This window comes from Phyllostomus hastatus, unplaced genomic scaffold, assembly GCF_019186645.2.
Source record: "Phyllostomus hastatus isolate PE091 unplaced genomic scaffold, TTU_PhHast_1.1 phas_contig_118, whole genome shotgun sequence".
Lineage (NCBI taxonomy): Eukaryota > Metazoa > Chordata > Mammalia > Chiroptera > Phyllostomidae > Phyllostomus > Phyllostomus hastatus.
Window position 1 is genome coordinate 1698756 of NW_025333543.1, and position 18153 is coordinate 1716908.

Genomic DNA, 18153 nt, shown 5'->3' on the forward strand with positions numbered 1-18153 from the left:
ATCCATGTTTCTTTCACATTGATGTTTCTCTCTCCCCCGTTTCCTCTCTCCCTAAAAAGTAAATAAATAATTAATGAATATGATAGTCCAGGTTGGAGTCTGTTTCCTCAGGACTCTTGATTGGGAAACACTAGGAGACAACTCAAAATGACTTGAGCAAAAGGGAATTCTTGACTCATGAGCTGTGGAGACAGGCAGAGGACCAGCTTCCATGTAATGAGCTTGGGGGAGGGGGTCAAGTGACCTCACCGGGACTTGGACCCTCTTCACTTCTCAGCTCTTCCTTCAAGTAATAGCAACAATCCCAGGCTCCCACGGTGGCAGGATGGTCATAGCATCTCCAACCACTTAGGTTTTCATTCCAGTGAGAATGAAAAAGTGCATCTTCTTTGTATGTAAAAATGTAGTTTTTAATCCCTGAGATCAGTGGGTTAAAATGTGCCATCAGCTTTGCCCTCCTTTTCTTCCCCTAAAGCTGTAGATGTATTCAGCATCGCTTTTCTCAAAACAACATCTTTTTACCACAAAATGAGGTGTAGATTCCAGTTGTATAAATACAAATGTCAACTACACATTTATTAATCACAAAAGAGAAGTTACAAGTGTGATCAGATGAAGACAATCAGTGAAAGAGTCTCCCAGAGTGTTTATAGCAAATTAATACAAACTGAGTGGCTTAAAAGAACCAAAAAGCATTTTCTCATCATTCAGGAGCTCAGAAGTGTGAAATAAAAGTTTGGGCAGAGTTGGCTCTTCTGGAAGCTTTTAGGGACAAACTGCCCCACGCCTTTGAGGCTTTCCATACCATGTTATTTCAAAGCACAACTCCATCATACAGGACGTTTCCTGCCCCTTCCCTGGGTGAGGTGGGCACCAGGAGTCAGGCAGTACTGGTGGTGTTATGCACGTGTGTGTGAAAGGGAGTAACTGAGAAAGTTACTGTAAGAGCCGAGGTCATTTCCACGGTGCCGACACATGAAGACTGGCTTCTGGTTTGTCTGTTTCTCCATGTCAGACACCTATTTATTCTTAAAGAGATGACAACCACTATGTTTCTTGCTCTTTAGAGTTTCTGTTTCATTTGCTGGCACTTAGCATTTACGGCCAGCATTTCTAGGTATATTTTCTGTGTATATTTCTTATCTCCTGAAATATATTTTAACCCCCTGGAGGGCAGGTATGTCCTGTTGTGAATGTGATGTCCACACTGTCCAGGATTCACCTGAGACGCCTGGGCCAATCAACTGAGGAAGCGTGGTGCTCCACACGCCTTTAGGCACAACAGGAAATCTAGTCTGAACTGAAGCCAAACCAGCCCCAGCTCAGGCACATTTCTCGGTTCTGTTTCTTCAGTTTTTTTCTAAGAATATAAGTAGGAACCTTTTGAGGGATGTGGTTCAAGAATTAGGACTTTTTGTTGCCTTTAGGTACAGACTCTTGCCAATTGTGAGTGCCCAGAAACAGAAAATCTGAAATGAATTAAGAATTGAACCGAGCACTCGAGTGTATGGCTGAGAGCCATAGAACTCTGAACCCTGAAGGATGAAATGTGTCACAGTGTTCAGATGCACGAAGGCCACCATCCTGACCAATGTCAGCAACCCTTTCACAGCCTGACTATTCTTTCCAGTATTAGAGACAAGACACTATCATCCCAGTGTGACAGGGACACACTTGGTTACTCTCCTGTACCTGCCTGTCACCTGATTGTTCTTGCAGATTCAACTTGGGATCTTAACTCCTCTTTGAGTCCCCTCCCCCACATCTATGTGAGTGTCCCCTCCTCTGAGCTCCCATAGCCCTGTGTTTACCTCTGTCACAGCACGTGTGATGTTCTACTGCAGTGTGGTCAACCCGGGTCATGCAGCTTTGCTCACTATGTGCTGGGCAGTTTTTTCATTTGACTTACCTGACTTTTCTGCTGCCTGCAGTTTCCTCATGGGTGAGGACTGCATTTTTCATCTCTGTGCACAAGTCTGACACATGGCAGCTATTTGCTCATGAATGAATGAATATGTGCAATAAATTCACCTTTAGAGGTTAGCGTAAAATATATTTCTCAGTTTAAGAAATAGCTCAGAAAAGTCTCAGTATTTGATGTGCTCGATGAAGGAACTGCTGCCACTGATCAGATTCTAGAAGCAAGCTTGTGGTTTGCTTTTTTGTTTCTCCTCTTTGAAGTATATTTGCATTGGATTAAGCCACATAATTGCGAATTGTTTTACTAGTAACCTTTGAGCAGTTTGAATCACATAACCTTTAAGAATGTAAAAATTACTAGTTGGTCACACATTAAATGGTGAACTATCCTATGACCACAGAAACTCATGTATTAATACATTTCTTCTTAAAATAATTTTACATGTTTTTCTTTGTCTTTCTGCTCTATCTCTTCTACCTCTCTTGGTCTCTCTCTGTCTCTGTAATTTCAGCAGATACGAAGTCCCTTATTTTGCCCTCCTCACCCAATTTGCTCACAGGAGAACCTACCCTTATGGTCTTCAATCACTACATCATCATTCAGAATCTATTCATCCAGTCATTTGTTTTCTTTCCGCTTACTGGAATGATAGATAATTGGGCAAGGGCAAGGGGATAAATCACACACACACACACACATACACACACACACAATTTCTATACTTACAGTCCAGCAGCTGAATAGATGATTACAATTTGTGTCAAGTCCCATAATAGAAATATGTACAAAGTGCTACTGGAATACAGAGAAAAAGGCAGTGCCCATTCCCATAGAGGGCTCAGTAGCTACACTGAGCTGGGTCTTACCGGGGAAGCAAACATTTCAGTGGTAAGGGACACTGGCTCCCACATTCCAGACACAGGGGCAGCACGCTCAGAGGCCCAAAGCTCTGGCAGAGCACAGCATGCTTGCAGAATGGTAAGTGGTGCAGATGAGGATGAGTGAGTCAGGCTGGGGGCATATTAGGATGGGTTTATATAATATGCCAAGGACTTCAGACTTGTCCTATTGACAATGAAGAACACATGACTAATTTTTATCACATTTATAAAATTTTAGAAAAGTCTTTCTGATCTACCTTTTCCTTTCCTGCTCTCTACATGCATTGGAATAGTGGCTCTTAATCATTGGAATGGATTGTGTGCTTTTGGGGGCTATTCTTACAAGCTTCTGCTTCCATTATGAGAAAGAACAACTGCTCTATTGAATGCTGCCTGCTGAACTGAAAGCATATGAGAAAAATGAAACTTGCCCTTATGCTGCCAGAAAATACCACTCAATGAACTCAGAAACAGAAATAAAGAGCCACGTTTCACAGGGTGTCTTATGTAAACCAGTGGAATTGTTGTGACACTATTGATTTTGTTTTGAACTTGAAGGAGGTTTTATTCACAGAAGCAATGCAAATAAATCTTTCAGCCTGTTTTCTAAACAACTTGTAAAGATAGACCTCTCTTTCCAAACAAAACAAAACAAAACAAAACAAAACACTTTGCTAGACAAAGAACACGTATAAATGACCCATGGACATGGACAACAGTGTGGGAATTGACTATGGGAGTTGGGGTTGGGGTGGGCAGTGGAGGGCAAAGAGGAAGAAATTAGGACAAGTGTAATAGAATAACAATAAAAATGATTTAATAAAAAAGAAAAAAACAAAAATATTTTTCTTCGAAGAGAAAATTTTAGTATACTGTTTAATTATTCTCATTCCAGGGATATGCCAAAGCCTTGAATGGATTAGTGAAGTTGGGTCTTATAAACAGAGATGCATTTCCTGCCCTTCGACCTGAGGCCAAGCCTCTCACCTGGGTGAGTGACCCCAGAATTACACGTTGTCTTCTGCTCTGCAGAAATGTCATTCAGGTTTGGATTTTGGTTTGGACCAGTGAAAGAACCCATTCTGCAGCTACACACAGGAAGATAAACCTTAGTCCCAAGACCCCTTTCCCTTCCCTGTGTGGGAGGATGGAGAGAACATGGAGGCTGGCACCCCGGACCTATTCTCTCAGCAACTTCTACCACTTGATGGCTCCCTCAGCCTCAGGAATGGACTTGCTGTCTACACCAGGCTCTGGCTCTGCTACTGGCCCATGTGGTGACCCAGTGAGAGGAGTTAAGTTTGGGCCTCCTGAGACTGGTAACACAGGACAGCTGCTGGTGATGTCACAGAACTGGGTTCCTAATCTGCAGATCCCATCAGTTCTTTCATTTGGCCATGTGTAACCATGAGTAATTTGAGTTTTCAGTTTCTGAGTTCATCCTCCTATCTGTGTTGTATTAGTATCCTGGAGGCTCGGGGTTGGAAAGGACTTGGGAGGCTGGGAGCTAAATGTAAAGTAGATCTTCCACTATCTGCCAGAAATTAACTTGCTATTAGCTGGTCATACAACTTAAATTAATGTGCCCATATTCCAATAGAAAATGTCAGAAATTTATCACAGGGAGAAAAAAAATCAATATTCCTAATCCCAATTAGTCTTTCAAAGAAACTTTGGTTTTCTTGCTAGTCAGTTGCTTTATAATTCAGTTTTTATTTTCTAAAATATTTTGCTGTCCAAATTTTACCTTCTATAAATATACTTGTTAGACAGAAGTGAATAAGTATCTATAGGCTGAACCTTGGGGTGAGGCAGCTGCATTGGAATGGCTGGTACAAGGTTTCTTATGGCTTGTCCTTGTATCTTAGTAGTTACCATATAGAATAGTGGTTTGCAAACTTTTTTTTTAAAGACCGATTGAAAATGTATTAGACTTTATGGGCCATTTGGTGTCTGTCAGACTACTCAAGTCTGCCATAGACAATACATAAAGAAATGAGCAACTTCCAATAAAACTTTTTATTTGCAAAGCCATGTGGTAAACTCAATTTGACCTGTGAACCAGCTTGATTATCCTTAATTGAGTATAACTTTTTCCTTGGGAGCCTGGAAAAAGTCTTGTTTACAAAGTAGAAAATGCTATGACCACTGTTTTAACTTTTTTTCCTTTGAGGTTTTTTTAAAATTAAATTTATTTGGATGACACTAGTCACTATGGTTATATACGTTTCAAGTGTATGTTTCTGTGATACATGACCTGTACATTGCCTTGTGTGCTCACCACCCAAAGTCAAATCATCTTTAGTCATCTTGATTTGCGCCCCTTTACTCTTTACCATGCCCTTTGGTAACAACCATACTGTTGCCTGTGTCTGTGACTTTCAGTTTTATCTCCCACATACAAGTAAAATCATGTTTCCTAGTTTTTTTCTAACTTATGTTGATTAGCATAATATTCTCAAGATCCATCCATGTTATTGCAAATGGCAGCATTTCCTTTTTTTTATGACTGAGTAGTATTCCATAATATACAAGGACCATATCATACTAATCCAATCTGCTATTGAGGACACTTTGGTTGTTTCCATGTCTTGGCCAATGTGAATAATGCTGCAAAACATAGGGGTGCATATATCTTTGCAAATACATGTCTTTGAGTTTTTTGTGTAGATTCCCAGAAAAAAGATTGTGGGGTCCTATGATAACCCTATTCTTAATTTTTTCAGGAACTGCCATATATTTTCCATGTTGGCTCTACCAGTTTACATTCTCACCAGCAGGGAATGAGGGTTCCTTTTTATTCACAGCATTTCTAACACTTGTTATTACTGGTATTGTTGATGGTAACAATTCTAATAGGTGTGAGGTGATATCTCATTGTTTTGATTTGCATTTTCTCTACTAGCCAGCAATGCTGAACATTTTTTTCATATGTTCGTTGGCTGTTTCTATGTCCTCTTGGGAAAGGTGTCTCATTCAGGTCTTCTGCCCATTTTTTAATTGGATTGTTTGGCGTCAATTTTGATGAGTTTGCGGTTTTGAATATTAAGACCTTGTTGGAGCTGTTGTTTGCAAATATCATCTCCCATTTTGTTGGTTACATTTTTGTTTTGTTAGTGGTTTCCTTTGCTGTGCAGAAGTTTTTCATTTAATATTGTCCCATTCATTTATTTTTGCCATTACTTTTGCCTTTCGGGTCAAATTCATAAAATGTTCTCTACAACCAAGGTCCATATGTTTAGTGCCTATTTTTTCTATGTAGTGTATTGTTTCAGATCTTATATTTTGGTATTTCATCCATTTTGAATTAATTTTTATACATAGAGTCAAAGTGTAATCTTGTTTCATTCTTTTGCATGTAGCTTTCCAGTTTTCCCAGCACCATTTATTGAAAATGCTTCCTTATCTTCATTGTTAGTTTTTGGCTCCTTTGTCAAAAATTATTTGCCCTTACACCTAAGGTTTTCTTTCTTGGCTCTCAGTTTTATTCCATTGGTCAGTGTGTCTGTTTTTCTGTAAATTCAGTGCTGTTTCGATTATTGTTGCTCTGTAGTATAATTTTTTAGTCAGGCAGTATAATATCTTCAGCATCATTCTTTTTTTCTTAGGATTGGTTTGGCTATTTGGGATCATTTATGGTTCCATATAAATCTGATAATTTTTTGTTCTATTACTTTAAAAAGTGACATTGGGATTTTGATGGTTATTGCATCAAATCTGTATATTGCCTTGGGTAACATAGCCATTTTAATTATGTTAATTCTTCCAAATAATGAACACAAAATATCTTTCCATTTTATTGTGTCTTTTTAAATCTCTTTTAATAACTTTTTGTAGTTTTCAGTATATAGGCCCTTCATATCCTTTGGTAAGTTTATTGCTAGGTATTTTATTTTTATGGCTGCAATTGCAAAAGTAATTATTTTTTATTTATTTTTCAGAAGTTTCATTGTTAGTATATAGGAAAGCAGTGAATTTTTGTATATTGATTTTGCATCATGCAGCTTTATTGTGTTTGTTTATTTCTAATTGTTTTTTGGTGGAGTCTTTAGGGTTTTCTATATACAGAATCATGTACTCTGCTAAAAGTAACACTTTTACCTCTTCCATCTCAATTTGGATAATTTTTATTTGTTTTTCTTGCCTTATTGCTCTGACTATGACTTTGAGAACTGTGTTGAGTAAAAGTGGTGAGAACAGTCATCTTTGTCTTGTTCTTGATTTTAGAGGAAAAATTTTCAGTTTTTTTGCCATTGAGTATGATACTGGCTGAAGATTTGTTATATACAGCCTTTACTATGTTGAGGTTCTTTCTTTCCATACCCATTTTATTGGGTGTTTTAATCATAAATAAATGTTGTGTCTTATCAAATGCTTTTTCTGCATCTATTGTTAAGATCATATGACTTTAATTTTTGTTTTGTTAATGTGTTGTACTACATTGATTGATTCACATATATTGAACCATCTCATGTTCCCAGAATGAACCCCACTTGATCATGATGTATTATGTTTGACTGTATTGTTGTATTCAATTTGCTAGTATTTTCCTTAGGATTTTTGCATCTGTATTCAAAAGAGATACTTAACTATAGTTTTCTTTTCTTTTTTTAATCTTTTTTGTTCTCTTTGTCATGTTTTTGTATTAGGGTTATGTTGGCCTCATAAAATGTGTTAGGAAGGATTGTCTTTTCAGTTTTTTGAAATAATTTGAGAAGGATAGGTTTTAAATATTCTTTTAATGTTTGGTAGAATTCACTGGTGAAACCATCTGGTTCTGGGCTTTTAGTTTTGGGAGGTTTTTGATGGTTGTTTCAATTTCCTCACTGTTTATTACTCTATTTAGATTTTCTAATTCTTCATGATTCAATCTAGGAAGTTTATGTATTTTTAGGACCTTATTTAATTTTTGTAGGTTGAATTTGGTCACACATAGTCTCTCACAATGTTTTAGTTTAATTCTTTGTATATTTGTGATATCTGTGGTAACTTCTCTTCATTTCTGTTTTTGTTTATGAGTATTTTTTCTTTTTTCTTTAGTGAGTCTAGCCAGGGGTTTGTAAATTTTATTAATCTTTTAAAATTTAAAAAGAACCAGCTCTTTGTTGTATTAATTTATTGTATAGTCTTTTTGTTTTCTATTTTATTCAATTCTGCACTTAAATAATAAATTAATTGTTATTAATTCTTTTCTTCTGTTGACTTTGAGTTGCTTTTGTTCTTCTTTTTCCAGTTCTTTAAGATGTAATGTTAGGTTGTTTCCTTGGGATTTCTCTTGTTTCTTGAGATAGGTTTGTAATGATATAAACTTCCTTTCTATTACTGCTTTTGCTGCATTTCAGAAGTTTAGATATATTGTATTGTCATTCTCATTTGTCTCTATCTTTTGAGCTCACTTGTTATTTCTTTTTAATCCATCATTTTTTAGTAGGGTGCTCTTTAATTTCCACATATTGGTGGGTTTATTTATATTCTTTTTGCAGTTGACTTTTTATATCAAAGTATATGGTCAGAGAATATGCTTGGTATATTTTCAATTTTCTTGAATTTATGGAAGCTACGTATGTGACCCAACACATGGTCTATCTTTGAGAATGTTATATGTTCACCAGGGAAGAATGTATAATCTGATGTTCTGGGATAAAATGTTCTGTTGATGCTAATTATGTACATTTGATCTAATGTGTGATTTAAAGCTGATATTTATTTATTGATATTCTGTTTGGATGATCTATCTAGGGTTGCCAATGGAGTATTAAGGTCCCCAATTGTCATTATGTTCTTATCTTTATCTCCCTTTAGTTCTGTTAGTAGTTGTTTTATATATTTTGGTGCTTCCTGATTGGGGTGCATATATTAAGAAGTGTTATGTCTTCTTGATGTAGTGTTCTTTTTATCATTATAAAATGTCCATATTTGTCTCTTGTTACCTTTATCTTGAAATCTATTTTTACCTGTTTTTCTGTGGATGTTATGTGCTTGGAGAATCATTTTTCACCCTTTCTCTTTGAGTCTAACTTTATCTTTGCAGCTAAGTTGTATCTCCTGAGGGCATAATATGTTTGGGTTTGTTTTTGATCCATTTTGCTACCCTGTATCTCTTTATTGGTGAATTGAGTATATTTACATTTTGGGTAATTATAGAAGTGTGAGGATTTTTGTATAGCCATTTTACCTTTTGTTTTCTGGTAGCTCTGTGCCTCAGTTGATTCTTTCACTTTGTATTTCCATCTCTTGTTGTTGTGTTGGTGGTATTGCATATTTCTTTCCTCTTTTTTAAGGCAATGTGCCTCACTTTTAGGTTTTTGTGTGTGGTTACAATTAGGTTTATGAAAAAGAAAGTTGTGCAGATAACAGGAGTTTTTTTTTTATTTTGAATGCATCTGATCTCCATTCTCCCTTGCAAATTCAGACTTTTACCCTTCCCCCTTTTATGCTTTTATTGTCACACATTACTGTGTTTTGTGCTGTTTGTTGTTGATCTTACTCATATTTTTGTTACCTTTTGTTCTTTGTTTAGAGGAGAATAACCTAAGTGTTTCCCACAGGGAAACAGGAGGTCTTCTGGTGATAAATTCTCTCAGCTTCTGTATGTCTAGAAAGTCATTTATTTCTCCTTCATATCTAAAGGATAACTTTGCTGGATATATTATTCTTGGATGGTAATTTCTCTCTTTCAGCAGTTTGAATATTTGGTTCTACTACCTTATGGCTTGTAAAGTTTCTGCTGAGAAGTCAGGTGATAACATAATGGGCATTCCTTTATAGATTATTTTCTTCTTTTCCCTGGCTGCCTTGAGAATTCTTTTTTTGTCATTAATTATTTTACAGTTTTAATACAATGTACCTTGAAGACGGCCTTTTTGGATTAAAGTAACTAGGTGTTCCATTTGCTTCTTGGATTTCAAAATCTATCTCTTTCCATAAGTTTGGGAAGGTCTCATTATTTATTTGTTTGAATAAGTTGTTTGTTCCTTCCTCTCTTCTTTTTCTGGTATGCCTATTATTCTCATATTGTGTTTTCTGATGGAGTCAGATAGTTATTTTAGAAGCTCTTTCATTTTTTTAATGCTCAAGTCTCTCTATTTTTTTCCTCTGCATCATTTCTAGATTCCTATCTTTAATATTGCTAATCATTTCCTCCAGCTATTTCCTATGTTTGCTAGTTGATTTTTATCTCTTTTATTGGATTTCTCATTTCCAGAATTTCTTTTGGTTTATTTTTAAAGTTTCAATCTCTTTGGTAAAGTACTTGTTTTGTTTATTAATTTTTTTTGAGTGCACTAAATTGCCTGTCTGGCCCTGGCTGGCGTAGCTCAGAGGACTGAGCATGGGCCTGAAAACCAAAGGTTTGCCAGTTTGATTCCCAGTCAGGGCACATGCCTGGGTTGTGGGCCAAACCCCTGGTTGGGGGCATGTGAGGGGCAGCCACACATTTATTTTTCCCTCCCTCTCTTTCTCCTTCCCTTCCCCTCTCTCTAAAAAATAAATAAAATCTTTTTAAAAATTCCCTATATGTATTCTGTCAAATATCATCAATTATTTTCAGAATTGCAATCTTGAATTCTGTGGTATTTATATCACATATTTCTATGTGTTTAGGTATGTTTTCTGGAGGTTCATTTTCTTTCTTAGCTACCTCACTACCTTGGCTATTTCTTGGTATTTGATGGGTTCCTTCTCTGCCTAGACATCTGTATATAAGTGGCACTTCTTTAGAAGATTAAAACAAAGAGGCCTTTCTATGCTTTTTCAGTAGGTGGTGCTGAATCACAAGATTTTTAACTCTGTGAAATCCCAGTGCATCCTTGTAGCTAGATGCTGCCATCGCCGTAGCTACAATGCATGTGTGTGGTTTGAGCTGGGGAAACCAACCAGCTTCCTTGTTTTTTTGCCCTCTTGGTAATGGTGACTTTGGGGACATCTTGGGGTCCCCATGTGCCCCAGCCCTGGTACTGTTCACAGTTGCACCCTTTGCCCACAGAAAAATATGATTCTGTAGTACAATTTCTCAGGCTTGCAGATAATTGCTCACAACCTAACACCAAGAGGAAAGGGAGGCAAGCTCTGAGAGGCTATGGGGGGTAGAAGGGCATAGTGGCTTTGTTTCTTTGTCTGGAATGCTGACCATCTGGCAGGTGCACTTCTGTGCTGTGTTCTTGCCTAAGTCTCTGAGCTCAGTGGCAGCTTGTGCTGCTTTCACTTGTGGGAGTGCCAATGAGATCTCTTTGCTCATGCCAGCTGAAGGGAATGCTAGCCACAACCAGATTTCTTCCCTGGCTATAGATTAAATAGGCTGCATCGGTGGATCATCTCAGCCCTGCTCACCTCCCCTTTTCGTTCTTACTTGCTTACTTTTAGATGTTTCAATGTCCAGATGTCTCAGACCATGTTTATGGGTCGAGCAGAGAATCCTTTGTTAGGTTATAGCTGTTCAAGTTGTTGAAACTTCAAGAGGAGAGACTGAGGGCTTCTCTCATGCTGCCATTCTTTCTGATGTGACTCCTAAGTTTTTCTTTTGAGATTTTATTGTCTGCAAGGTCTTTCTCATCTCTTGAACCTACAAAAGAACTCTGGTTGCTGCTAGCAACCACAACAATCAGCCCCTTCCACTTTATCCTGGCTAAAATGGACTGCTGGAGGGTGAGGGAGAATGGGTGAAAAAGTGATACAGAACAAAGGCAGAAAGTGTGATGTTAATATGATACCATCTGTTTAGTATTGATTTAATGTTATGGCCCATTTTTATTGCTGAAATATTATCCTGGAATATCATGTATTTATTGATATGTAAATGTGCAGACACATGTGTATGCATATGTATGAGTTATAATTTATAGTCTTCTAATTCACAGTCCATTTGAGGTCCAATGTCTGAATAAAAACTTTCTCAACTTATTTATTTTATTAGGAACTTAGAATTTTTATTTTTATTTTTCTAACCAGAAAGAGCTCCTTTGTGATCTAGTTGGAATTTCACCATCCTCCAAGCATGATGTGCTTAGGGAAGCTGTCCTTAAGAAACTAGGAGGAGATAGTACTCAGCTGGAGGCTGCTGAACGGTAGGCACCCACTCATCAGTTTAGAGCAAAATATTGTATCAATGATTATTTAGTCCTTTTTCATCAAAGAAAGGTCAAAATAGAACCAAGCATTTTAAATTGTCTTTTATTAATTTTCTGCTCTATTGTTGTGGAGAGATTACCGTATACCATGTTCATGTGGGGATGAAATAGAGAAATTCAATGGCAATTACAACTTGGGAAATACTTGAGACACTTTACTACTCAATTCCCAAGAAAGGTGGTTTTTTTTTTCTCCTGTAGGACATTCACCCAGTCTTTTTCCAACCATTTTAAAACACTCATTCACATGACTGACACATTTTGTTGGTATCCTTAATGCAGGAGAACTAACCTGTTGGTTAATCTCATTGGAACACTATGGATTCCAATAGTGTTCCAATGTATCAGTTTTGCTCCAGAGAGTACTTTCCTGGAGAGTCGGGGGATGATTCTACCAGTTAAAACATCACTATTGCTGTTGTTATTTTACAGTTGAGGAGGGTCTTATAACTTGAACTGTCATTTTGTTATTCTACCCTTGAAGAGTAAATCCAAGGGGTGTTCCCTTCTGCTTCCCAGGTGAGAACATGTACAGGACTTGAACTAATGCAGCCACCTCTTATGCTTCTCAGGTTGGGATTACTTGGGGATGAACAAGTCCCTCGGGCAGAGTCTGTGGTGGATGCCCTTTCCAAGCATTTGGCTATGAAACTCTCCTATGGTAGGCTATGGGCTATTAAGAAAATGTCCCAGAAGAAAAAACATGAGATATTGTTAGTACAACTAGCAAATTAGATTGGAGAGCTGGAGCAAAGCAGTAGAGGTGGGGATGTATAATATGAGGGAAAGAACACTGGGTTATGTTTTCAGAGGGAAGAATGAAAGAATTGTCAATTAAGAATGAACGTGGGCCTGCATGTTTGTGGCCAGGCTGTTGTGATAACAACTTGTATAGAAGAGCATGATTGGAGTTATAATTCCTTGAATTTTTCAGTTGGTCTTTGAGCTAAAAATAAGTATAGATCATTGCCTAAAGGGCTATATACAATGGGAGGGAAACTTGTGAAAGCAGAAAGGCAGCAGCAGGAGATGAAATAGGACGCTGGAGTTGTAATGATGATGACACTTTAAAACATCTGTTTATTTTTTTTAAGGTCCTGGAGAGAAAGATATGATTGTGATGAGAGACAGTTTTGGAATCAGACATCCTTCTGGACATTTAGAAAATAAGACTATTGATCTTGTGGTTTATGGAGATGTGAATGGCTTTTCAGCTATGGCTAAAACTGTGGGGTTACCTACTGCTATGGCAGCCAAAATGTTGCTTGATGGTAAGTTCCTTTGTCTTATCTCCAAGTCATCGAGTGCCTGGACATCAAATAATTATTCTTGAGTATAACACTGGCATTCACTAGAAGTGAGCCATCTCTGTAGGAGTTGGGGGAGATAGAAGAGGGTATGGGGGAATAAATGGTGATAGAAAGAGACTTGAATGTGCAACACAATATACAGATGGTGTATTATAGAATTGTATACCTGAAACCGATATAATTTTATTAACCAATGTTATCCCAGTAAATTTAATAAAAGAGCAAAATGAATAAATAAATAAAAGTGAGCCATCTCAGAAGATCCAGGTGCTAAATGACTGGGAGATCACTCTGTGGTGAATAAAAGTCAAGGGCTTTAGAGTTAGACCTGCTCTGTGTCCCAGCTCAGTCACAAGACAGCTGAGTGATAAGGTACAAGCTACTCAGCATCTCTGAGCTAGAGTTCCCTCATCATTAAATTGGGAAATGTCATCTCTAATTCATAAGGTTGTTGTGACACTGAAGTGAAATAATACATAAAGTTCCTGCCACACACATGTTAACTCTCTTTCCTTGTTTATTCATATTCTGGGGGTGGTAACACTGAAATAGCAGAGGGTATTCACTTCTAGATTTCAAAAAAGGACACCATTTTTAATTTTATTTTTGCCTGGAACACATTTGTTTTTGAGACCACTTTTTATCAATCTTTATATCTCAGTATATTATCAGTACTCAGTAAATATTTTGAACAAAATTAATTCAAATTTTAACTCTTCACTCTTCCCTTATGATTACATATATGTTTAAACAAGCATTACCTCTGAGTATAATATCCTATTTGGCCCTTGTGAAAGTGTGAGGAAAGTAGAAGACATCAAAGGATATTAATATTAAATAACAAGAAAACATATGTACATATCAGCTAATATCAAATTAAAACATATACTTAGTTACTGAGGAACCAGAGTGGTGAAGTGATGTATGAAGAGGTCAAAATGGCATTTAAGGAACGTGTCCAGACTTACTGTTTCAGTGATCCTAGCAGACATATGTGCCCAAAAAAACAGATGGGTTTTAATTCATTCTGTTGGTGTTATGCTTTTAAATAAAATGACATTGGCAAAAGAAAAAAGCAGACCAGTTTGATTTACTTTACTTTCTTAATATACTTTATTATTTAATTATCTTAACAGGAGTTAATGCAGTCAAGTATAAAAATTGTGACCCTGTCCCTAAGGGCAGATTGTTTTGCTATATAAAATTAACCCCCCCTCTTTTCAGAGTATTGATTAAGTAATAATTTAGCAGGGGACATTGAACAGGTATTTTAAAAATGGTCAGGCCTCCAACAATGGATTGACTCTGAGCTTAATGCTATGTGGAGACTTGCTGTAGAAATTAACCTTTAATATCACCTTTAAAATGGCAACTATAAATTTATTTTCTTTCAGGTGAAATTCAAGCTAAAGGCCTGATTGGACCTTTTTCAAAGCAGATCTATGGACCAATACTGGAGCGAATTAAAGCAGAAGGCATTATTTATACAACACAGAGCACAGTCAAATCTTAATTAAGAATTATATTTTGTTTTTATCTTCCTATACAACACAGTTATGAACACTTGTGCCACAAATATATTTGCTACAGTGCTATTTTAAAATATAAAACATGTGTTTTGATTAAGTCACTACAATGTGTTTTAAAAGATAAATCTTTTTTTCATGTGAAAATATTTGGAACAGAACATGCCAGTAATTACCAGAGAACTTTAATGTTCTATAATGTATTTTTTCATGTTTATGTAAGAATGATAATGACTGTGCTATTTGTTAATTTATTGTGCAACTGTTTTCCTACAAGAATATATTTTATTATACTCAGCAGATGAAGTTTCATCTTTTTAGATGGGAAATATTTCCTCAACACCACAGAAATAGAAAGGATCATCAGAGACTCCTACAATCATATGCCAACAAATTGAAAAACCTAAAGGAAATGGATAAATATTTAGAACCATCCACCCAAGACTGAATAATGAAGAAATAGAAAATCTGAATAGACTTGATTTCAAGTAATACAATTGAATCAGTCATTTCCCAAAGACAAAGTCCAGGATCATATGGCTTTCCTGGTGAATTCTGTCAATAATCTAAGAGTCAACACCTATCTTTCTCAAATTATTCCAAAAAATTAGAGAGGAAGGAATACTTCCAAACTCATAGGACTAGACTGACAGTCCAGAAATAACCCTCACATTTATAGTTAACTGATCTTTGAAAAGGGTGCTAATACAATTTGCTGGATGAAATTAGTCTTTTCATCAAAGGGTGCTGGGACAACTGAATATTCATATGTAGAGGACTGAAGTGGGCCTTTATCTCATAGCACATACAAAAATTAAAGTGGACCAAAGGCTTAAAAATATAAGAGCAAACACTATAAACTTTTAGGAAAAATTAGAAGTGTAAAAGTTTATGACCTTGGTTTTATGGCAATGGTTTCTTAAGTAAATGACAATAAAAGCACAAGCAACAAAAGAAAAAAATAGATAAATTGGACATCAATGGAATTAAAAACTCTTGTGCTTCCAAGTATACCATCAAATAAGCAAATAGACAATCCACAGAATGAGAGAAAATTTTGCAAATCGTATATAAAGAAAGGGAAGAACTTGTATTTAGAATACAGAAACAACTACTATAATAAAAAGAGAAAGATCCTAATGTAAAAAAATTAACAAAGGATCTAAATTGACAGTTCTCCAAAGAAGATAAACAAAAAGCCAGTAAGTGCATAAAATGATGCTCAACATTATTAGCTGTCTGAGAAATGCAAATCAAACTCATAATGAGATAGTACTTCATACTCATCAGGATAGTTATAATAAAAAAAAACAAAAACAGTGCTGCTGAGGATGTAAAGAAATTGGAACTTTCATAAACTGCTGTGGGAATGTAAAATGGTACAGCTGTTTGGGAAAATGGTTTAGCAAGAAGGCTAAACATAGTTACCATATCTATCCAGCCACTGTTAGGTATATACCCAAGAGAAATGAAAACATGTGTTTTTATGTAAAAACTTGTAAGCAAATGTTTATAGCATATTCATTCTAGCCGAAAATGAAAACAAGCCAAATGTTGGTCAACTACTAAATCCATAAACAAAATTTGACATATACATACAATGGAATATTATTTGGCAATAAAAATGTACTGAATAATATAGGCCACAACATAGATGAACCTTGAAAACATTATGCTAAGTGAAAGAAGCCATATATATTATTTCATTTACATAAAATGTCCAGAATAGTCAAATCTATGTAGAGAAATTAGATTAACAGTGGTTTAGGACTTCAGGTTCACGGGATGAGTTGGAGTGACGGCCAGTGGGTTTAGGTTCTGTTTTGGGGTGATGGAAATAGTGTGCAGTTGGTTGTGATAATGGTGGCATCTCTGAATATACTAAAAAAAATCACTGAGTTGTATACTTTGAATGTGTGAATTGTATGGGGGTGTGAATTAAATCTCAAGTTGTACAAAAGAGAATCAATTACAAATAAAATTTTTTGGCTCCTTGGGAAAAATACTATATACAATTAATTATTTTTTTCATTTTCACCAATAACTTTATTGATTTGGATATTTTGAGTAGGTCGGCTATCTCCTGCATGATATAACAGTGATTGTTCTCACTTGATGTCTCAGTTTGATCGCTATCAACTTCAACTACCCAACCATCGAGTATTGTCTAGGGAGAAATCTCCAGCATGAAACTTTGCAAACCCCTTTTGACATGTTCCATCAGTAAAAATGTTATGTATATAGACTAAATACCTGTTTGCTTTCATGGGCTGTGCTCATAACCTGGTATATAAAACTAATTCTTTTTTCTTATTGAATTTGTTAGAGTGACTTTGATTAATGAAACCAGAGGTTTTCAGTTGCAACTCAGTAACATATGATCTGCATACTGAATTCTGCATTCACAGCCCAAAGTAAAGTCTTTTTCAGCCTGAATTTATCCCTCCTTTGCACTCTTCCACTTCCCTCACCTCATTCCTCTGGCAATTACCATACTGTTATCTGTGTCTATATGTTGTTGTTATTATTTTTTTTGCTCAATCCCTTCAACTTTTTCACCAACCCCCCCAATCCTGTCCCCTCTGACAGCTGTCAGTCTGTTCTATATATCTAGGCTTCTGTTTTTATTTTGTTTGTTAGACTATTTAGTTCATTAGATTCTACATATAAGTGAAATAATAAATTATTTGTCTTTCTCTGACTGGCTTAATTCACTTAGCATAATACTTTCCAGGTCCATCCATGCTGTCACACAAGATTTTCTTCTTTTTTATGGCTGAGTAGTATCACATTGTGTAAGTGTACCAAAGCATTCTTTTATCCATTCATCAACTGATGGACTCTTGGACAGTTTCCAAATCTTGGCTTTTGTAAATAACACTGCAGTGAACATACGGGTGCATGTATTCCTTTGAATTAGTGTTTCAGTTTTCTTTGGATATATTCTCAGAAATGGAGGAATCATTGGGTCATAAGACAGTTCTATTTCTAATTTTTTAAGGAAACTCTATACTGTTTTCTACAGTGGCTGCATAAATCTTTATTCCCAACAACAGTGCCCAAGCTTTCCCTTTTATCCACATCCTTGCCAGCACCTATTGTTTGTTAATTTATTGATGACAGTCATTCTGATAGTTGTGAGCTGTTATCTCATTGTGGTTTTAATTTATATCTCTCAGATAATTAGTGATGTTGATGAGCATCTTTTTATAAGTCTAATCTCCATCTGTATGTCCTCCTTGGAGAAGTGTGTATTCAGGCCCTTTGCCCATTTTTAAATTGGATTGTCTTCTTGCTGTTGAGTTGTGTAAGTTCTTTATATATTTTATAAATTAACTCCTTATCAGATGTATCACAGGCAAATATGTCCTTCCATTCATATGTCCAACC

The 18153-nt window shown here is 36.2% G+C and overlaps 1 protein-coding gene across 2 annotated transcripts in view; it reads left to right on the plus strand.

The window, feature by feature from the left end:
- The window catches only part of AASS (aminoadipate-semialdehyde synthase), a 66745-nt gene extending 49977 nt beyond the window's left edge, over positions 1-16768 (plus strand). For both annotated transcript variants that reach the window (XM_045847568.1, XM_045847561.1), the window contains 5 exons: positions 3698-3793; positions 11749-11864; positions 12500-12588; positions 13022-13198; positions 14632-16768. In XM_045847568.1, coding sequence (XP_045703524.1) covers positions 3698-3793; positions 11749-11864; positions 12500-12588; positions 13022-13198; positions 14632-14750 — 597 coding nt within the window. In that variant the 3' untranslated portion in view covers positions 14751-16768. The remainder of the gene's footprint in view (positions 1-3697; positions 3794-11748; positions 11865-12499; positions 12589-13021; positions 13199-14631) is intronic.
- Positions 16769-18153: the final 1385 nt, after the last annotated feature.